The sequence below is a fragment of the Lepidothrix coronata genome, unplaced genomic scaffold (assembly GCF_001604755.1).
Source record: "Lepidothrix coronata isolate B3197 unplaced genomic scaffold, Lepidothrix_coronata-1.0 Scaffold5, whole genome shotgun sequence".
Lineage (NCBI taxonomy): Eukaryota > Metazoa > Chordata > Aves > Passeriformes > Pipridae > Lepidothrix > Lepidothrix coronata.
The window spans coordinates 6,227,375-6,250,825 of record NW_016690185.1 but is presented as its reverse complement, the minus strand read 5'-3'; the positions used below and the strand labels follow the sequence as shown (position 1 = coordinate 6,250,825).

The 23,451-nt window shown below is 38.2% G+C and overlaps 1 protein-coding gene across 1 annotated transcript in view; it reads left to right on the top strand.

Annotated features, from left to right (window-relative positions):
* Positions 1-23,451, top strand: part of MAN1A1 (mannosidase alpha class 1A member 1) — a 143,608-nt gene that overhangs the window by 18,271 nt on the left and 101,886 nt on the right. The window contains exon 2 of the mRNA XM_017829492.1: positions 19,315-19,411. Within this exon, the coding sequence (XP_017684981.1) occupies positions 19,315-19,411 (97 nt within the window). The remainder of the gene's footprint in view (positions 1-19,314; positions 19,412-23,451) is intronic.

Here is a 23,451-nt window from a genome sequence, read left to right as displayed (position 1 = left end):
CTCCCACAGCCATGCAGGGGGACAGTGAGCGGGGGCTGTGGTCGGTTCATCACATGTTGTCACTGCTGCTGCTTCCTCGTCAGAGGGAGGGCTACTCAGACTCTTTCCCTGCTCCAACTTGGGGTCCCTCCAACAAGAGACAGTCCTTCCCAAACTTCTCCAACATGAATCCTTCCCATGGACTGCAGTTCTTCACAAACTGCTTCAGCACAGGTCTCTTCCACAGGGTGCAGTCCTTCAGGAACAGACTGCTCCAGTTTATATACAGAGAATGACATTCTATGATATGGAATATTCCTTTGTCCAGTTCAGTCAGCTGTCCTGGCCATGCTCCTTCATGGCTTCTTGTGTGCCTGCTGCCAGAGCTTGGGATACTTGAAAAGTCCTTGACTTGGATAAGCACCACTTAGCAACAACTAAAACATCAGTATGTTATCAACATTATTCTCATACTGAATCCCAAACTCAGCACTCAGCACTGTAGCAGCTGCTGGGAAGAAAATTAACTCCATCCCAGCCAAAATGGGGACACCAGTACAGGTTTTCTATTCCATGTGTTTGGCAGACCTAAATCACAGGGATGATGGAGCTTGCTTGTTATGATTAACAGGAAACAACTAGGATACATTGTGTTCTACTGTAAACAAGCGATGGCAGAACCTTCTAATGTGTCCTGGTTTTAAAACAAACTTAAACAAACTAAGCAGGTTTCCATTACAGATCCAAGTCAAGATGTTCAGATGAGCTCTCTCTGTGTGGTCAATCACCTCCTGTGCATGTGGAAAATATGATTCAGCATTTTGTGAAATTGAGCAGACAAGACAGACTCATGGATGTGTCAGAAAGGGTTTTTTGTAAGTTTTCTTCTCAAGTGGTCATTACAGAATGGAAACATAAGAAAGAAAAACAAATGTAGTTTTACTGTGATAATCTCAAGCACAGCAGCACAAGAGCATTTGGAATAAATGAAAAGTCTTTCTCAAATTCTTTGATGTCAGAGAAACATTTCACATTTTTGTGAAAATATAGTATTAGACTAACAACTATGTCTTCCCCTTTCATTTTTGACCAAAGATGTTGTGAAAGAATAAGTTCTATGAATGAAACATATTGCAGTTTAAAGAAGACTGTAAGAAGCTGTCTAAATAGCTTATGTGCTCAACTGTGTGCTCAAAAAGGCAACTATGTGTAGTTTTAGAGAAACGTGGTATCCTTAGAAGGACTGAAACTTCTGTTGTCCTACACTGTCATCTCTAAGGCATGTTAGTTTAACATGCTAAATATTATATTTGAATCCTGAAAAAAGCTCTGAATTTCTGTAATTAGATTCTGAAATCAGTAACTGTATGGAGATTGAGATCATAGGCAGGTAACCTGCACATTAGTATGAGTCAAAAATTCCTGCTAATGAACATGGTGTAGAAACCGGCTGCTATGATAACACATGGCTATTTTATATAAGGTTTTTATGGGTGGGTCTAGTGAAGCATTTCAGAGAAGATCAGAATTGCTTCCCCATTTTAGAATGCAGGAACTAAGGCAGATTTAAAGCGTGTTAGCGACTTTTAATACAAAAGTAGTAGATAATTAGAAGGAAAGTAAATTACACATTTCTGACTGTCAAGTCTATTCTCCCCTACAACAATCTTTACCAAAATATATAATAAAAGCATACTTTGTTTCAAAATTTTAAGATTAAATAGAGTCAGTGTTTTCCTGGAAAGTACTGTAATTGGGAGAAAGAGGTAATAGTAAGACATCAATTTTTACAGTGTATTTGGTGGTGTTGTTTGCATCTATTCTCAGAAATATTCTTGCTTGTTGAATATAAGGCACATCAAATGAAACTACTAGGTGATAAAATCAGAACAAACCTCTTCTTTGCACGTTATGTTGCAGAGCTGTAGAGCTCCTTCTGCAGGATGTGAATATAAAAAATTCAGACAAGTTCAGAAAACAGTTGAGTAATTTCATGAAAGAAAACTCTACTGGGCATTTTTAGTCGTACAAGCATCACATCTGGCTCTGAAAGTCTCTGACTCAAGCTCTGAACACTCCTATTACTCACAGGAAGTGTTTGCTTGTACTGTTCATAAGATTTTGTTAGGAATGGGAAACCGCAGTAGTTAAGCCTTTTAGACTCTCATCTAGCAGTCATTTTTTTGTGCTGAATATCTTCGGAGAGCTGGAGTGGTTGTTGCCTGGCTTGTACCGAGAGAAATATGGTTTTGAGACAGGAACAACCATGAAAAAAAGTCCTGAAGAAAGATGTTGGCATTGTTTTAGAATGTCACAAACAGAATTCCTGTCATAAATAGACTTACATTAATATTACCCAAATACTCAGTTAAGGAGCTATAAACATGAGTAAAGGTCTGCTCCATCCTGTAAGTTGTTAGGATGTCAGGACGTCCCCTCCAGCTGTTTCCTCACACACAGGAAGAGAGCACCCAGGTTCCCCTGCACTGCACTGATAATGTGCCCTCAAACGCCTAGTTTGTCTCCCCTTGCATTCCTTTCTCCCATTTTTCCCTTTCCAAGTTCTTTCAACTTATCATTCTCATCACTTCCCAATTAAACATCTCAGCCCAGTTTTCCTTTCCTCAATTCTGTTAAAAGCTAGCACTCTTCTGTTATCTCTTGTGCCTGCCTTTCTCCTGTTGCTTTCTTGTTGTGGTGCCCCAGACCAGTGAGCCACCTGCATGTAGGCTGCTCCTCTCTGTTATCTGCAGCATCTCGCACTTGGTGGTGGTGTTATGTTGGCAGAGGCACCACAAGCCTGGTCGTGCCATTTGTGTTCTTCCCTGACATACAGAAAGTCTTGCAATCTGTAATTCTTTGTGTCTGTGCCCCAGAAAAGGTTGCAGAATAATATAGTTTACACATGCCTCAATGTTTACATAACTATAGACATAGCTGTGGGTTTCCTAAAGTCTTTCTATAGGCATAACTGCAGCTGTTTGCACTGGAGATTAGGGGACTCGCTAGCTGAAAAAGGGTAGACTTGGAAATGGGATCAAGCCCACAGCTACATAGAGAACATTTCTTGTGGAAAAATTTGAGATTTAGGGCAGAAATGTGAGACAAAAGAACAATTCATTTATTTTCAAAAAATAGAGTCTTCAGAATTTACAAAATTTGCTCATGGGCAGCTGGTAAGCCAGAAATGAAAATTGACAGGATCTGTCAAGTAAGTTGCTGGGGAAGCTCAGTCCCTGCCTGCTCTGCTCCTCAGCCATCAGCCTGCCTGGAAGGGACTTGTCAAATTTAGCTTTCTGTCCAGAGCAAGTGAATTTGATGTGTGTTTTGCTTGTGTATGTTTGTGTGGTTGTTTGGTTTTGGTGAGTTGAGGGAGAGCTGTTTTTAAACATTGACAAGTGGATTTTTGACAGGGAACTTCACCACCAGCTCTATTCCACCAGACATTCTGTAGCTTGGTGACTTGACCTGGATATTATTTATTTTAAATTATGATGATGATTTGGATGTTTTGTTTTCCCTTTTCCCACATAACTGTGCTTATCTTTGAGGTATTTCTTAGAAACAGCTGTAGCAAACTTGCTAGACTATTTTCATAGGATGGTTTGGGTTGGAAGGGACTTTAAAGATTGTCTAGTTCCAGGCACCTAAAGTTTCAGCTTCAGGCTGAACAGTCCAAAACAGTTTGAAGGAGTGTGAAGACTTTGTCTCTTCTGTATTGTGGTTTTATGTACATTAAATACTTCAATTGATTTCCTTAGGGGAACTTGAAATACAAGCGAAGAATCAACAGAGCTAATCTGGGAGACTTTCATGGTTTTACATACCTGCCTGAAAAAAGCAGGAGAATTAAAAGAAAGGAGTAGTGTGTGCTGGAAAATAGGTCCCATCCACAGTCTTTCCTTTCTCCAAGCTTGTGGGTCTATTAACTCAGTAGCTGGAAGGGACAGAAATTTCTGGTAGTTGTTTGAATGCATTGTATTATGGAGAAGCATCCCACTCTATATTTTTTATGGTACCTTATGTGTTTGTGTGGCACCATACATGCTGAGAAACTGTAAGTTTAGATGGCAGTGAAAAGCTAAAATTTTTGCCCATTGTGGGAGCTGGGGTTGTTTAGCCTGGAGAAATGAAGACTCAGGGGGAGACCTTATTGCTTTCTGCAACTGACTGAAAGGAGGTTGTAGTGAGGTGAGAGTTGGCCTCTTCCCCAGATAACAAGCAATAGGAAAAGAGGAAGTGGCATGAGTTGTGCCATGGGAGGTTTAGGTTGGATATTAGGAAAAATTTCTCCACAAAAAGGGTTGTCAAACACTGGAACAGGCAGCCTAGGGAAGTGGTTGAGCCACTATCCCTGGAGGTATTTAAAAGACACGTAGATGTGGTGCTTAAGGACGTGTTTTATTGGTGACCTTGGCAGTGCTGAGTTAATGGTTGGACTCAATGACCTTAGAGGTTTTTTCCAACCTAAACAATTCTGTGATTGTATAATAAGTCTTTACTGGGTACATGGAGTGGAAGGTGTTTCCTGACAACACTACAGTGCTTGAAAGTCATCATGCCATTAGTTGTGTTACAGATATGCATACTGAAATTATGTTCCATTTGTTCCATTTTGCAATGTGAAAACTGTAAGGCATTTGAAGCACTTTCTGTTAACAGCTTAGGAAATGCAGTATGAGGTTTGGGCCACTATGACCATCTGCTCTCTCACATCCTTCAGTATCCTGTTAGGTTGTCACTGTATCTTCTGGCAAGGATTCTTGAGTGTTTGCCTTTTCAGTAACAAACCTAATGTTTTCATGCTTCATTTTCTCCTTTTGTCTTTTACAAAGATGGTCAGGAGCAACCCTTACTTTTTGTATGGCTTTATTTTTATCTTGTTCTCTTTTTACCCATTTACAAATAAACAGAGCTATTTTTTCAGCCTTTCCATTGACAAAAATATTTTCGTGCCTCTTAATTGAATCCTTTATTTTTCTTCTGTGTCCTCTACTGCCAGGAGGTGTTTGGAAGAGACCACTAGTATCCCTCATGGCTGTTTTTATCTCATAAAGGTTTTATAGTTTTCTGTTCATTTTCTTGTACAACTGAGCATCTGATTTCTTTTGCCTGTCATGAAAACATGAGCACAGATATTCTCCGTAAGCCTGTGACAGCTATTCTCAAATTCACATGGAGCTGATGAACTATTAACAGTATTATAATTTTCTATATCATTTATAATTGCTTCTTGCTGAGGAACATTTGGATACATAAGAAAAATATTATATAAAGAGCTAATATGCTGTATATAGCATTGGAAGAGATACTGCCTCAGGGTTAAATTAATTTTTGTAAATAAGAGCAGATTTGTATAGCTTTTAAAGTTTGTTATTAAGCTGTATCCTTCCACAAAAGGATTCATGCCATAGGTGTACTTTTCAGTACAAAGGCATCATTTCCAAGCTGTTATCCTTACTCCAGCTTGACTGAAGGAAATTATGGATACCAGTAGGTATCTGTTGGGCATGGGGGAAGTGTGATACTACTTTTTTTGCAGATGTGTTTATGTGAACTGGAACACTAATTTACAAATCCAGTCACTGCTCTATAACATGTGTATACTGTGGCAGTGGAATTAAGCGAAAGGTGTAAGGTTCAAGTAAGTGTCTTGTAGTTGGGGAACTTGACCAGCACTGATTGTGTCAGGATCCACAGGCTGGGTAATCTAATAAATGTTTCAAGAGAAAAACACAAATGCCACCCAAAGAATGGTAATGTTTAGGCTTAGAATATCAGTTTCAAATGCTGTGATAAAATTGCTGAAGGAAAATAACTGTTGTGGTGCTTATTTCACTCTTGCACAGGGAGATGTGATGACTAATTTACAAGAAATTTTCACCTCAGAAAATTTGCTGCAATGTGGCCTGTGTTTCCTGGAGATAATTTGAGGGCTGCAGGAATAAATATTTCTTAAAGTATTTTTTTCTGAAATCAAGTACAGACCTGGGAAAGCTGTTTGAACAATCGTGACTAAGATAAGTAGATGTAAATGTGAAATAGGCAGAAATCATGAATTTGTAGATGTATTTTATTCAATACAGAAAATACCTTGAAATATTTCTGAAGGGTGGGGAAAGGCTTTAACAATTCAGTTCTCATCCAGAATGTTTTAAATGGCCACTATCTTGGGCTGAAATTTGAGTTGTGTCCTTGTTGTTGTTCGTGAGAAGCAAGTCAATTTACCGGCCCTGTAAAATGTAGGTAAATATGTGCAATCCATACTGAATTCAGTTGGATTGCAGGATAACTTGGTTTGTGGGTATGAGAAGGTCCTTGATCTGGCCCTGCCTCAGCATGTTCAGCACCAAAGTCAGACAAGGCTGCTGAGGTCTGTGCCCCCTCAGTGCTGGAATCCCCCAGGACGGAGCTGGTACAGTCTCCCTGGGTGCACACCTCTGCCTCCCTTGCCCCAGGGGAAAGCTATTTCCTTGTGCACCACCTGAACCTCTCTGGTTTGATCCAGCTGATGCTCCTTGTGTCTGTCTGTCTCTCTTCTCGACCACCTTCCCACAGGTACCAGGGACTGCTGTTGGCACCCCTGGAGCCATCTCCCCTCAGACTGAGCCAGCCCATACCTCAGCCTCTCCTCATGGCACAACTGCTCCAGCCATGTCCAGCTTGGGCCGCACCTCCCAATGGACTCATGTCAGTTTATTGATACCTTTTCTGTACTGGGAGGCCCAGAACTGGATGCAGCATCAAGACATGGTTTCATGAGCACTGAAAGAAAGCAGGAGGGTAATCTCATCCTGTAATGGATGAGCTGTGTCCTGTCCTTCTGCCCAGGCAGGCATGTGCGCACCTACCTGCAGCAGAATCCCAGTGCTTTCCTTACAGAGCTACTTCCCAATCTGCACCATCACCAGGGGTTATGGACTTTGCATTTCTCCCCACTAAATGTCATGAAGTTCCTTTTGGCCTGTTCTCCGGCCTGTTTTGGCCTCTGCAAATGACAGCCCTGACTCCCAGATGGGATTTCCTTTCCCCACCCCAAAATGGTGTCACTTACAAATTTGATAATGGTACATCACATCCTGCAGGTTTTACCATCTTTTAATAAAGATATTAAAAGAGAGGGACATGAGGGGAAAGGTCACAAATTAGTATCGCCTGCTTTTGACCACTGGTTTTCAGCTGCTGGGAAACAGTCCCATCCTTTTGTTCTAATTCCAGGCTATTAGGCTGAAGATACTTCTCTGAGGACAGTGTTAATGATGCAGACTTAGCCCTTGATCCATGCAGCAACTGTGCATCTGATTAATCTATGTAGATACCGTTCAATGAACAGGCTGTCTGACTTCTGAAAGTGCAGTTTCACCATGGCCGCAGTAATGAGCTTTAGCAGTGGAGTACTTCAGCATCTTTAGCTGGATGCTGGAGAGAGGAGAAGGGAATGGAAAGGAAGAACTCATTTGGGGCAGGTGAAGAGGAGAAAAATTCTTACAGCTGACAATTAGTGACACATGGATAAGGATTCGATATGATCTGGTCTGGGCTGGGCTTTTGTCAAAAGCTGATGGCATGAGGATGAGTAAAATATTTTGTTGCGAGTAGCCAGCATTTTGGAAAGCTCAAAGTGCCCTGTGCTTGGTGAATTCAGGGACCACATCAAGCTCTAGTAAGTTTCTCATTAACTGAGAAACTCTAATAGTTTTTATAGCTGGTTTGTGTTTTTACTTACTATTGTTAGCCATTCAATTAGGTTGGTAACGATCCCAAATCTACTAATAATGCATGGCTCACTGTTTAATTTTCTTAAGAAAAAAAGCTACAAAAGAGAAAAAAAAAGATAGAGAAAAAGAAGATAAGTACTTGCTTCAATCAAATGTAATGAAATAAAAGAAAATACAGTTAAAGAAAAATTTCTCTTAGGAAGTACATCTGAAATTTTGCCTTTCAGAGCTAGTCTGGCATTCCTATCACAATTAAAACTTCTTACCATCAAGGATACTGTCTTGTCACTCCCAATTCTCTGGTAGAGAAACAAGATTGTGGGATGAATGTAGACTCATTCTGGAGGGTTGTTACCTTTTTTATTTGTTGTTCCTCTTGGGTTTTTCTCTTAAAGACATCCTGGATAGGCCTGGATATACTGATACTTTCCACTTAACAGGGTGGCCAAAACTCTGTTACTTACTGACTTTAACAGTAGAGTAAAATTTAGAAGCATGTAAGCAAGATTGCGGTTCAAAATGTATGAAAGTAAACAGATTCTTTAAATCCATTTTACTTCATTTTTGTGGATTTTAATTGTGCTCTGAAACAGCAGCTTGAATCACCTTGATGTTAATCACTTCATGTGGCTGTGTCGTACTTCATAACACTGTGCTTATTTTTTTGTTTGCATTACCCTGCTGAGATTGGGAACTTTGCTGGCCACATGGCTATGGAGTGCCAGGTACCTAACGAACAAGCAGGAGATACAGTCTATGCCATGAATAATTTATAATCTAATTAGAAGCAAACCTTATCAAATAACTTTTTAAAGATCAGTAGGAAAAAAATAGAGAACAAAAGCATGATTGTATCATGCAGTTGCAGGAGCCTAACTGTTCAGAGTGTTCAGCTTGGGAGTTCTTGGAAACTGTAGCAAGTCATAAGTAACCAAGGGAAAAAAAATTATGCTGAGTGGGATGAGTCTATGTATACCACTATTCTTCATAAGAGTAGTAATTCCATGAATTGTTTTCTTTTTTCTTTCCCTTTTTATGATGTTAGTCAAACTGTGCATGATCTTCAGAGGCTGCTACTAATTCTGCTTAAGATCAAAGAAATACCTTATTTTCTTGTACAACACTTTAGTGCTTTTCTGTTTTGAGTGAAAATATTTCAGCTTTCTTTCTGGTTATTGTCAGTAATGAACAATGAGTTCGGTTCTTCCACGTTACCTTATGATGTGGTATGTTTCTCTTTTGATGGATGTTTCAGTAACAGAAAACATCTGTGTGATTTGGTTCTTTAAAAATTAGGTAACGATGACTCTCCTTAAGAAAAGAAAATGGAGAACATTGGAGCATCACTGATTTGTCCATCACAGAGATTAAAAGGGTGCATTTGACTTTTTTGTTAAGTGTTTGAAGAAGACAACTAGGGAGAAATGCAGTGGTTTTGAGTGACAAGCTGTATGCTTCATTTTTTTTCTGAAATGCAGATCTTGGTAACAGTTGCTAAGTTGTAAGATAGAGGCTCTATAGCTCGTTCTTTAGACTGCTCGTTTGTTTGTAACTGGATGAGTTGGACAGTTCATTTAAGATTTCCATCTTGTGTGTGTATGTATAAAGGCATAAATGGCAACTGAAATAAGTTGAAAATAGCACATCTTCAACATTAATGTAATCTGTGCTCAATTTCATAATGCTACACTTCAGTGCTATATTTTTTTTCTTTTTCTACTGGTGTAGTTACTGAGAATGTGTAGTTAGTTCACCCACTAGTAACTGAGAGTTGGAGGACAAAGCAGTTCAATCAATATCTTATATGATGCTTTCAAGGCAGATGTTTTCAGGAAAAAATATTTAAATGCTCGAACATACTCGAATCCTAGCTTACCTGGGAGGGGAAATAAAAAATAATAATTAAAGAAAATTATCCAAATCCCTCAGTTTTATAAGGAAATAATGTTTTCTCGCATGTCTATTTTGTTTACTTTGGGTGAAAGACAGCTGGAGTTGAGTGAATGAATCTAAAACTGAGCTAAAACTGATCTACTCTGGGTGGTTCAAGGTAGCATTAATGCTGTTTTATTAGATTTGGGTAACTATATGGGCAAGATTTTTGAACCACCTTTTTTTCTCTTTCTCTGAAATTGATGATTTCGCTTGGCTGAAATTAGCCAGACCTTTGGTTATGGAAAGTGCAAGGACGGTGCTCTTTGTGGGAACGGTTGTACACTGGTTTTGCCTTCATAGTTTTTGATTACTCAAGGAACGAATCTCAGACAGGATGCTTCTGTGCTTCATGAAATAGTTTGCTTTTCATGTGTCTGTAGCGGTGAGATGGCCGGGGAAGAAGCAGGCTGTAGATATTGGCTTGTACTGTATGATAGCAATACTTGAAGTATGCGTATGAACTCTAGTCTTCCTTCAAGTTCCTCTGCCTTATCGCACTGTGACTTCTACTAAAATGAACCATTCAATAATTAAAACACTATAGCCCAGCTCTCAGAAACTAATAGTAAAACATTCTGGTATCTCCAGTTTTTCAGTAAAATCATAGCTTTAGCAGTATGTTACTCTTTAACAAAGAGAGGTATGCCTGACAAATGAGTAAAACATAGCTTGTTATCATGTTTGGTGTGTCATACAATCACTTTCAAATGAACTAAGTTTTTTTTTTTAGATGCATATCAAAGCATAAGAGCTGCTGTTCTTATTAGTTATTTCTTATATGAAATAGTCTCTTTTTTCTTGTTTACTTATGCATTAAATAAAATATGTAGTAATAGAATAAGTGTAGAAAATACCTTACCTGCAAATTTCCTGTTCTCCTTAGTTACCTTTTAATTAAATTCTTGTTACAGAATTAATAGGATAATTGATTCCTTTTAAAATAAGTAACAGAATGAAGCACTGTGCAACGTCTGTCCCTGGTTAACAAATGATGCCCAGAACAGCATATGATGAATATTAGTTGAATAGTCTAATACACTACTAAAGAGGCTTACAAGCTACTGTGAGGAATGGAAATATAAGAATAGAAGCTTATCTGTAACTTAACACATGAGGGAATAATACTTAGCATTTCTGTCAGGCTTTCCATTTGAGGAGTTTGAAGTGCTTTGCAATACAAATGACAAATTAATCCTCAGAATAGGCCTTAATGTTTTTATTTTCCCTCTTACTTCCTTTTTTATATGGAGATATTGAATTTTTTATTTTAATTTGTCTTTGCAGGCAAGAAGTGAATTAGTGTGTGGCAGTGCCCTGCGCTGTGGGCAGCACTGTTGGATGAACTTGTGAGTTGTTAAGAGTTCTTCATTCCTTTCACAATGAGCAGTGAAGCAGTGAGCGCCTAAATGTTCCCAAAACCGCTCTCTGCTGCTTAGTGGAAAACACAACTGGGAATCCTTGTTGCTGGCCCATTAACTAATACTAAATACTCCTTTGCAGCTTTTCTTGGCTAAGTGGAAGTCCCATCAGGAAGCACTCACAGGACCTCCTCCAGGCTTTTGAGCATGGTTATCATCCACCTGCTAAGTTAGTAACAGTGTCACTTTGGCAGTGACTGTTAAACAAACATTGACAGTGTGTGGCTTGCTTTTAACTTGGGATGATGCTGTGTTAGGAAATGAGATTATAAACATGAAAAATCTGTCAAACTCCTGATCTGCAATAAGCGTCCTACTGACAGATAGGAAGTGGTTATATGAATGAAAGTTCATAGTGACAGGATTTATTTTATGTGTCTTTAAGGTGAAAAACAGATTTCTATTGCCAGTAGAGAAAGCGAGTCTGTCATTTTTATCTTCGTCTGTCAGATTCAAGGGAGAAAAGTAAATAGTATCTACTGAGATGAACCTTCTTGTTTTTTAAGCTTTGTTTCTGGAATAAGAAATAGTAACAGAAAATGAAGAGTTTAAAATTCATACAACTATAATTGCTAATTTTTAGTTTGAAAATAAAGTCTAGACACAATTTTACCTATAGAAAACATGATTTGAATATAAACCAGTTTTAACTAGTTTTCTAGTGAATCTTGGTCTTCAGTCAAGAAGTTAACTTTGAATTTTTGTTTTATGGAAAGATGCTTAAAACAGATGTTCTTGGCAGGCCAGTATGACAGTAGACAGTGTAACTGAAAAAGCCAAAACCAGACATGTATCACTCTTAGTCGTATCTATGTGTCTGCTTAGATAAGGTTATGAACTAATTAGTGAAGAAGTAACTTCAGTAGAACACCCTACATCTTTACCTAGAATTTCCAATATAGTGCCGGTCTGAGCAGGGTAAAAAGATCTGAATACTGATAAAAATTACCTTAAAAAATAAATCAAGGCAGTTTAAGTGATCAAAACACTTTGATATGGAAAAGACATTGGAGTGTGGTACAATTACATTTAGAACTGCAAGAAAAGATTGAAATAAAAGGTTTAAAATACTACCAAAGCAATAATAGTGAATATTGACAAAAGTAATAAAGATCATGCTCAGAAACAAGGGAAATTGTCAAATTATTTTGCAATGTAGTTGTGCTTACTAATCCTAGAATAAGTGTCATGTATTGAGATACAGAGAAAAATTCACCTATTACTTCATGTTCTCAAGATGCATATTATTCAAGACAAGATCAGTAAACTCAGTTAATAACTTGTATTTCTTTAAAGTGTAATGTTACATTAAATACCATTGTAAAGATGATGAAACAAAATGTAATACTTCTGATAACTAAAGAAACACAGGCTGTGTATTGCCAAAAATTATTCACTGTTATAATCAGTAGATTCAGTAAGAGCATATTAAACAGAGTGCTTGAATAGACAGCATAGCTTTATGAAAACTGATAGTGAATCAGCTGAAGGAGATCCTGCAGTTTTTCATAGAGTAATCCTAATTGGTGGCAGTACATTCAAAGGTACATTTACTCATAATAGATTTCTGAAATATGGGGGGTTTTTAGCTGTACTGCAATTTGGCTGGTACTTGAGGGCTCTGAAAACAGTTGAGAATAGGTATTTTGATGGGTTTTGGGCAGGATGACTTCGAGTCCCTTCTAGCTTCAACCCTTCTGTGACTGATTCACCGAGTCTCAGATAGCTTGTTGGTTAACAGTAATGGGAACAGAATGTGAGAATGTAAGGCTTTCTAAAGCTTGAGTTTTTGCTAACAGTTAATGTAATATTGTCATTAGAGCAAAGAAACCAGCTGGGGGTTTTATTGTGATCACAAACTTCCTGCACTGAAGATATTATGAGACACTGTGTTGGGTTCACCTGGACCAACAGCTAAGCAACCACACAGCTGTTGGTCCAGGGCTGCAGAAGAGAACAGGAAGAATGAAAGTGAGAAAACTGGTAGGTCAGGATAAAGCCCATTTATTAAGTGAAGGAAGGAAGGGGCAGGGCCAAGTGATGCAAAGGCAATGACTCACAACCTCCCACAAGCAAACTGATGCCCAGTCTCTGAGAACAGCCACCTTGGAAAACCCCTCTTTCTTCATCTGCCCCAGTTTTTTTGCTGAACATGGTATTAATGTGGTAGGGAATAATCCTTTGACCAGCTGGGGTCAGCTGTCCCATCTGTATCCCCTCTCAAGCTCATAGCCATTTCCTCCATCCTACTTCTTGGAGGGAGTAGAAAAGGGGCAGAAGTTGGAAAAAGAGAAAGCCTTGTTGTTGTACAAGTACTGTTCAGCAATAGCCAAAACATTGCTGTGTTACCAATGTTATTTCAGGCACAAATTCAAAAGCACAAATTCAAAACACCATAAGGGCTCTTCTGATGGATGCTAACTCCATCACAACCAGACTAAGTACAGTCATGAGCCATGCAAGTTGAATTGTACAGGAGGAAAGTTTAAGTGGAACATCTATAGAGGTTACTTACTAATTCTAGAGACTTCCTTAATTTCCCTTGCTGACTGTGAGAGAATGACATTTTAGTTGTAGCAGCAAGGAGAGAAGAAGCAGGGAGACTAGACTAAGTGAACATGTAGTTCTGGTAAGGAGTTTAAAAGGTGAGAATAAGTTAAATGTGTAAAAAGATCCATGTAAGCTGAGAAAGAAAAGATTATTTAATCTAGCAGTGAGAGTTTAATAGATAAACTGTTACATTTTAGTCAGAGGTTTGTTTTGGTTTTTGGGGGTGTTTGTTTGTTTTTTATTGACTTGACTCTTCATTTTTTGAGCTTTCAGTACCTTAGTCTTCTGCCTTCCTCCTTTGTCTTGGCAACATTTAAATGGCTCTGTTGAAGGTCAGGATGGTACTATTTCATGCAGTGAATTATTTTTTTTCCTTTAATATCCCAATTCTAGGAGGTGCTTTAATTCTTTTCCTAATGTCCTCTTTGACATCTTCCCCACTTGCATGTAACTGCTAAAAATAAACCTTATTATTTTCATTCCACCTGGTACTGCAGTAGTTTACATCTAAATACCACTATTACTGTGCTGATTCAACATTGCTGTTGTTTTTTGGCAACATTTTGTGCCTGAACTCATGAGTATTCCTTTTTGAATAGAACTATATTTTGCAGATTTCAAGTGACTTTTATGTCCTCTGTAGACAGTGCATTAAGAGTGCTTTGAAAGGTGGCAATAACTAAAATGCCAGTGAACTGGAGTGCATTATCATCATCTTTTAGTTGTCCAACATTACAGCTGTAGAAAAGGTCTTTATTTTTGCTTCTGGAGAAAAAATTGCTGAGTTTTGAATTTTACTTTTTTATTTTAATTTCAGTGGTTTGAGAGGGATTTTAAAATTATATTTCAAAATGCTTCCTTTAGAGATAAAGAAATATGGAGGTCATTTTGTGTATAATGTCAGACCTTCACCTTTTTCTTCTTAGTGACTTACCTGATAGCAATTGCAATAGCTATCAGGAGAGGTGGGTTAGTGTTTTGGCATTTTCTGGCTTCATAAGTAAAACTCAGTGCCCCATTTCTTTCTGAAGATGGAAAAGCAGTCAGCTTACTAGTGAAACAGTGCTAGCTAGTCAAACCTTCCACTACCACATCTGACTGTGAGGGACCTGAGATAGGACTCCATCAGAAAGAGACTTCACTAACGTCGGCATATGGCTTCCCAGTGAGATGTCAGGCTCTTCTAGAGTCTGAGGTTCAATGAACAGTGTCCAGTTCTGGTCTTCCCAGTTCAGGAAAGACAAGGAATTACTGGAGAGCGTCTAGCAAAGGGCTATGAAGATGATTAGAGAACTGGAGCATCTCCCTTATGAGGAAAGACTAGGGGAGCTGGGCCTGTATAACCTGAAGGAGAGACAACTGTGATGGGATTTTATCATTGCATACAAGTATCTTAAGGGCCGATGTCAAGAGGATGGGGCCTGACTCTTCAGTGGTGCCAGGCAATGGGCAAAAACTGAAACATGGGGAGTTCCATCTGAATGTCAGGAAAAACATCTCTACTGTGAGAGTGTCAGAGCACTGGAACAAGCTGCTGGTTGTGGATTCTTCTTCTCTGGAGATATTCAAAACTTACCCAGTGCAACTTACCTGTGCAACCTGCTCTGCATGAACCTGCCCTAATAGAGGGGATTGGACTAGTTGATTTCCAGATGATTTCTTTCTTCCAATCCCAGCCATTCTGTGATTGTTAACATATCTTAGTAAAACTAGAAGGACTGAGGGATACCTCTATGCAAATATAACTCTGCCTATTAACATCCTGGAAGGCTAATACAGAGTTATTTGAAAGCAGTCAGGTGAAATAATTTTACTAGTTATACTGTGGAGGAGTTTGAGAGTATCCGGAATCATCTAGTCAAAAGCTCTTAGACTCTCTCTCACTGGGAATTTCTCTTTTTAACAGGATCTGTAATATTGTATTGATATACAGATGTTCTCGGTAACTGATCTTTATTTAGAAATTTCAGGTGATCAACAGTACTTATACAAGTAGTCAGCGGTGTGATCAGAAGGGCCCTTGTCAATTAAAAAAAATAAATCTGGAGATAATGATTTGTGGATGTCTCATGCAAACAGAAGGGGGAAGACTGCAAAGATAGATAGATTTATCCAAAAATCTGTTAAAATTGATTCCCTAAGTACCAGTGCTAGGAATTTTGCCTAAGCAAAGAATTGTCAGTGGGCTGGGTCTATGAAAATTGCTCCTCAATATTTTAGAACTTTTTCATTCTTACATAGAAAATAAAAGTATTAACAAATAGGAAGTTAATATAGTGGTAAACTTAATATAGTTTTGTAATTTACAGAGGAGGGAAAGCATGTAGATTATTTCTGATGTATTGAATTCTTGAAATTTAGACTTCTTGATAGGTTAGATGCCCAAACTCACTTGTGCAGCAGGCAGTGTTGATTGAGGTAGGGTTTTTTGGCTCTCATATCTAGGGGCTATTTGCTCAGCAAGTAAAACAATAACACTAAGTCCTTTATTTAAATAGCCATTCACTTTTGTGTCTAGTTGGAATGACTCATGTTCTTTTGAAACGCTAGAGGGCTCACTGACTGCTTTTGGAGCTGCATTTTGCTTTCATTGTATGCCCATAAACCTCCAAATATCTAAAGCTAATATGTTCTAAAGGTGCATTTTCTTAGGAGTAAATTTACTTACTAACCTTGGTGATTTTATTTAAATCTAGGCTTTCTGGAAGAGTTCTTAAAAAACTCTTTGATTAGCTAAAAGAGATGAATTGGATCTCTTGCTCAGTAGATTCTGGTGGGGGTTTTCCTACTGGAATATTTCCTAACTTTTTTTGTTCTTTTGTGGGGGAGGGGATGGGTAGTTTGGGGGGTTTATTTGGTTTTGGGGGGGGGGTTGTTGTTTTGTTTGTGGTTTGTTTTGGGTTTTTTTTAATTACTGTGGGTTGGGGTTTTCTTCTGTCTGCTTGGCTTTATGGATTCACTCATTGTAATTTCCTGAGAAGTAATTAAACAATTATACCTGAGTAGTTACAAAATGAGAGGACATTTTGGAAAAAAACCCCAAATCAGTTGTTCACTAGCACACAATAATAAGTATTATTAGAGGGTTGTGTCTACTGTCTTCCTGTCTTATTACCTAGGGGTTTCTATTACCAAATCACACGTGCATTTAAGATACAATACGATTGACACATCAATCCATTGGGAAAAACTAAAGGCAACTGAGTGCATATAAGACGTCTTGTGGCATCATACATTTCGTGACTGTTGTGACTAGACTGAACTGGGTCTGGAGCTGTTCCTGCCTTTCCCGCTTGGTAACTCTGATTCTCGGGAAAATCTGACTTGAGGATCAGACGGGACAAAAATGATCCTCAGAACAAAAATTTCACTTGCAAAAGTTTCTGTTTCCTGAACTGACTCGGTATGGAAATATGTGAGCACTGCATTTCTTATGCAAGAGAAGGAGCATGGATGTGCTAGGTGAAAAAGGAAAGAAAAGGGGAAGGATCACTGCAGTACTGTCTTGAGCAATTTTAATTCTGTTATAATACTGCATCATTAGACACTTTGATTCAGGCCACTTAATTACAAGTTTAGTTTTAAAAAAGCCCTTTTGTGTGGTGTCCTTGATTGAGATTAAACAAATGAAAAGATTCTGACATGATTTCATGAGAAAATAAGCTTGTACAAAGCATAGGATTCAACCTCCTGAAATCTTTGAGAATTTAAAGCTGAGCTTGGAGGTCTGGCACATGATGGCAGGGCAGAATAAGTCTTTCTCATATAATAGACAAAATTACCAGAAAATTTCAATCGGTGAAGTAGAAAATATGCTGTGGACAAATGGTTGGTTTCATGTAGTCTTGATTCTTGTAACCAGGAATTGGGAATGCCTCACAGAAATAGTCTGCCACTTGGCTGCCTATTATCAGTTCTGCATTGGGACAAAAAGCCCCATCCTTGGAGAGCTCCTAAGCCACTGTGGAATGAAGTCAAGCAATGGACACTGCTCCTGCCATCTAGCATATTGGTGCCATCCATTGCCTGAGACCATTCCCTTGGGCCTCTTGCTGCCTTTCAGCTGAGATCTGACACCAGGCTAACCTTGTGGTTGAAAATGTTCGTGTATTAAATGCAGTTGCCAATTTTTGTGTTTGTAACACCGGGCCTGTAAGGGGTGTAGCCTAGATTAACATAGATGAATTTTCCTGCAGGATAGATGTGCATTTATGAGTCCATAAATAGCAAAGAAATGTTTATTCTCATAAGTATAGCGTTACTCTAGAAAATCTGTTGTCATCTATTATAGTATGGCTTAATGCAGATTTTTAATTGACATAATTTCTCTGTGATTTGAGCAAAGGAAAGAGGAAAGGAGAAAGTGCAGGATTACTATTATCAGCATGTCCCAAGGCTGCTGCTTTTAAATTTAGGATTATAACTGTTACTTAACAGAATTATCCTTGACACACATGGCCTCAAGAAGAGGTCTGAAAGCAAGGGCAGAACAGTGTTGTCAGCTGACAGCCTGAAGCAGTATTTCTGAAAAGGTCTGAAATTGTCACTTTTTGTCTAGAAGATGACCTCTGGCATTCCCAACACTGCTCTGCCTCGTGGAAGAGGGGAAGAGGGACAAAAAGGAGGCAAAATCTTTTTTTTCTGTTATGCAAAATCAGGCTACTTGTGGTGCTACTTCTTTAAATAAAACTCTTCCTGGGCAGGTGTTAAGGGTGGTGGTTGGTAATGGGAGGTGTTAGACCCACTGGAGTGGCAGTGGTTCATCACCAGGCCTGCAGAGCTGTATGCATTGTTCTCACATTGTTCTTTGAGGAGGAACAGGTAGGATCCTAGCAATGCACCTGGACCACCCTGGAAAAGGACAGTTTGGGCCAGGTGTGTCTGGTGGTGGTGGTGGTGGTAAAGAGTGTGAAGTCATCTTGAGTCAACCCACTACCCTGGCTTCTGATGTGGGTGCCCTCTGCTCTTACTGCAGTGCTGCTGTTCTGGGCTCCCGAGGCTGTTTCCCAAAGCAGTATATATTTGTGGTACACCTCTTTTTATGCAAAACATGCTTTTGTAGTGATAAGTTTAATTTGTAAAAGTTTTACCATTTGTGCAAAATGGCATACGAAAGTAGCTACAGAGGAATTCATAGTAACAAAAAGATTATATCATAATAACCTACCACGAAATCTTTCCTAGGTGTTCTGTCTAGCCACTTTAGCTTTATTTTACTGTTATTAGCCATATTGAGCTTGAGCCAGCTGGTTTTATGCAAGCAAGTCTCTGTCAGAATCTGAAAACTACTGTGAGCTTAATTTTGACCTTAAAAATTCCTCCTCCAGGAGAAAAAAAAGCTTTTTTAAAAATATTAGTTCCCTCAGTTTCAGAGGTGCGTGCTTAAGAGAAATAAAATTTTAATTGAATTGATATATGACACAATGAATTCCCTTCCTAAAAAGCTAATTATTTCTTGACTGTCTTGACCATAAGCTTGCAGATAACAGTAGAAGTGGACAGTCATGGAATTCTTATAGTAACCATCCCACTGCCCCCTGGAAAACAGTGCCACTGTTATTCTGTACTGAGTATTTCGTAGTTATAGTGCATACAACAGGAATTTGGTTAAGAATTGAATTAAATGTGTTTAATACTGAGAATATTCTCAAGTTGGTATTTGCTGTGGCTTCTTGCTAAATCAACATTATAATCCTGCTTTCGTTTCCCTACAGATGATGAAGCATGCCTGGGATAATTATAAGCGTTACGCATGGGGATTAAATGAACTGAAACCCATATCTAAGCAAGGACATTCAAGCAATTTATTTGGTGAGTAGAGTGTATTTTTGTGCTTAGTGACGTTAGCATAAAACAGTAAATCAGCTGAAAAGCTTATAGGTGATAAACATGTTTTCTTTCTGCTCTCTGTCATGCAGCATGATGTTTGTTGCTTTTGTTATGTATAAAAAATAACAGTAAATGAGGATGATGCTTTCTGTGACTTTTATAGATTCCTATCTGAATGAGAATCAATGGAGCATGGCATTGCTGCATGATAAAGATATGGTTTTGTTGCATTAAATACTGCCCTGTCTTAAACTTTTCATGTGGAGTGGAACTCATTGACGCCACATTCAATAAGCAGGGAACAAAAACTCTAAGAAAGAAATCCTGTGCAAGGAGCAAACGGTGCTCTCTACAGTCCTGAAGGTGGCCGAAGCTGTCTGCAGTTTTCAGGAATTTATTTCCATCCCTTAAAAAAACCTTGTTAATCTATATCAGTCAGATTCCTTTACCAGGCTTTCTCTTTCATTAATATAACCATTATTTGCTCCTCTAAGTGTTGTACAGCTAATGCTAAATAACACCCAAGTTGTTATCAGTGTAGAACAAATATGGGGCTGAAAAGTTCTAGTAGGAGAGGCACAAAAATCACTGCAGAAATCCACTGTAAAGAGACAAGACTTTTCCAGTGTGGGACATATGACTGGATAAATATCTGGAGAGCATCAGCATTCTGAGGAAGCGTAAGAAAGCAGTCCCCTGAAGTGTCATCATCAGTTTTGCAGAAAAATGAAGAATTAAACTGTTTAACATCAATTTTTGTATTCAAATGGCTTCTGTTTTCCAAACAGAAAGCTGAAAAATTAACAAATTTCTATAACTGAGACAAAATCAATACATAATTTTGATTTTAACAAGAATTAACTTTGTTGAATTTTTTGAAAAGATAGTTTGAAGTAGAAACATTTCCTGAAACGATCTAAATAGAGCACTTATCAAATCCTCAACTATATTTGGCAGTTGTGATTACAAAAATTATTTTGAAAATGCAACATCTATATTGATCTTGCTGCACAGCTTGTCTACCCGAGATAACATCAAATCTGCTACAAAGTAATTATTATCTAGTTAGTTATTGGACTTCAGACCTGAATTGAGTGCTTGAAACCAGAATACTGTGGGAGAACTTCAGGGTTCAGTCATGCTTCTGTTTCCTTCTGTTTTCTTAAATTAACTAAAATTATTTATTTTCTTCAGGTGACTTGTGCAGTTTAAATCACTTGAGGAACTATTTAATGCAATCTTGTTTTCTTGGAGGACAACAAAATGGCACATAATTTCCTGAAAATTGTAACACTTAATGTAGTTTCAGTTGGAATCAGAAGTGGTATAAAAATTTCTAAGGTTCGATAATATTGCATGGAATCACAGAAAAAGCTGTAGATGTATTGACTTGTGAAATTCTTAAGCAGGATTTCTGTGAATGTTGTATCAGTTTAAGTCACTGCAGGCACAATTCACTGTGAAAGTAAAACTGCACTTAAAGTAGTAAGAGCCAGTCAGTCTAAATGCAGATCACTTTCTCGTCACGGTCATCTAGTATAAGATCTTATTGCTGAGGAGTTTTCCTTAGAAACATCTTCACTCTTATTGATCTTGGTGGCAAATCAAAATGAGCAAGCAGGTCTCTTTCTGCTGAATAACTTTACAGAATACCAAAGAGCAGCATATCTGCAAGCAGGTCTGTCTCATAAGTACCCTTTCCCAAATCCATAATTTCCTTTTGTTTTTAGAAACAAAATCTCATTTCTCTGAGTTTCCTGGGATGATTGGATCTGATCTGTACCTTCATGTTTGAATTCAACAAATAGAATACCTTCTTTTTCATAAAACAATAAGAGAAAAGGGTGATCAGTTTGCATTTTGGTTTTTTTCATTCTGAAAGGACAGACAGGTTTCCTTATCTCCCTTGTTTCTGTTTCTTATTAAAAAAAAAAAAAAGAGAGAGATTACAAATGGTTTACTACTTTTAAGGTAATTCTGAATTGAATTATTTGAGAATAAGTTCAGCTCTGTGTCCTGTGAATTTCCTCATAATCTTCAGAAATCAAGACCTTCAGTTCACTGTCATATGTCATAACTATCTCCAATTTGTCATGATTGTCTTGCTACCAGGTCTCAATTTTTCAAAAATACAAGTTTCTGATTGTCTTAGTAAGATAGAGCATATTTCATTATCCAGCTGTTTATTTTTAAACACCTCTCCTTCTATGAATTAATTGCTGCAGTTATGTTGCTTTGCATATAACAGGAGTGCCTGTTATGGGACAGAGACTTTTAGTACCTCACTGTGAGGAACGGCAGATTCCAGTGCTGTGTGATGCTTTATGTTGCATATGTTGCAAGTACAGCTCTCCTGGCACAGAAGGGGAGAGTTGTTTTCAAATGATACTGCTTCTAAGCTTATTGTTGAAAGTATAAATGCATCGCTCCTTTCTGTAATGATAAGCCATTTTGTAGATGGATTGTAACAATGATTGTGTCTTGAAGGCAAGTCATGATGTGTTCCTCTGAAATACAAAAATAAGATGACTTTTGAGAGGTGTAATTAAACATAGATGTACCGTCATGAATTTGGCAACTATACTAACACTGTACTTCGGCTAGGAAAAGAGGAAAATGGCCAGTGGGATGTTGATGGGACAAAGGATAGGGACAACTGGTGGTTCTGATCTTGGGGGAAGAAAAAGAACCCTTCTTTACCACTCCATACAAATTAATAATAGTAGAGCTATTCTGTAGCTGAGAACTTCTTGTTGAACCTGGAAATGACATTTTATTTGTCCTAGTCCCTGGCTGTGAAAACAACTTTTGAAGACAAGGACCTGCCTTGATCTTGCTGGTAATCTGCGAGCAGTGTGTGTGGAGGGTGTATTTGATAAGTTGAGAGAGTCTTTGGACTGGTAGAGTGTAGATATATTCATGTTATGAGCAGAAGTTGTCTCATGTGTTCACACTAAGAATTATATACCTTCAGAGAAACACGGAAACATATGTAAACTGAAACATTTCTCTTTGAAGCCAAAGCCACATACATGCCTATGACCATTGCAATGTCTTTTCAGCACATCCATATACTGTTTTTATTTCCTTTTTATTTGCCACATTGGCTCTTACCATGTTGTAACAACCCTTTGAAAAAGCAGAAACAAAAAATCATTAGTTATTGTCTCTGTATCGTACTTATTAGTTAAATTCCATGAAGCATACAACTATTTCTAGGTTAATCAAATAAATTGGAATAGCTTAGCACCTCTTTGCACCTTACCTGTGCATCAGCAAAACAGGGCATGTCTCCTATGCTGCTATGGCTTCTGCTGTAAGTACTAATCATTCTCTGAATATACCCAGTAGAAAATAGGCCCTGAGTAAATGCTGTTAATTTTTATTACTTTAACCTTGAAAGTTTCAGATTACTGTTAACAATGATTCCTAAAGTAGACATTTATTAATCTACCTTCCTAGTGTGAAAGTGGTGAAATCACAATTTTGCCAATTTTTTTCACAGCACTCTACCACTAGCCCCTAGCCCAGGAGCTATTCCTTTCCAGACCTTCTGTATTAATTTTAAAACTAATGAGTGTTGCTGCACTAACAAAGAGCTCTTTCTAGAAGTGTTTTCTGCACTTAAGTGACTGTTACTGAAGGGCTTTTTTAATTGTCTGTAACTGTGTTTCATGTGCAGTATTGCCAGTTTAATAATATTGTAACTTGTGGGCATAGTAAAATTAGTCTCTGCAAGGGAAAAAGGACCTTTTCTGGAGGGGAAAAGGAAGGCATTTAATAAATACAATCTGCAAAGCCAAAGTCCTGCTTCTCCCAATTTGAAGTGGTTCTTTTGTAGTTTCTGTTATGGAGCATTGAGGTGTATGAAGATTTTTAAAGCCTGCCAAAAGTTATATTCAAAACTGTCTTGCAATGTATAACAGTGTGTATCTTTAGACTGTAATATAGCTCTAGACAATTAATTGTGCTTCAACACCTTCCCCCCACCCCAATCTTCACTGTTCCTACTGGATTCCTTG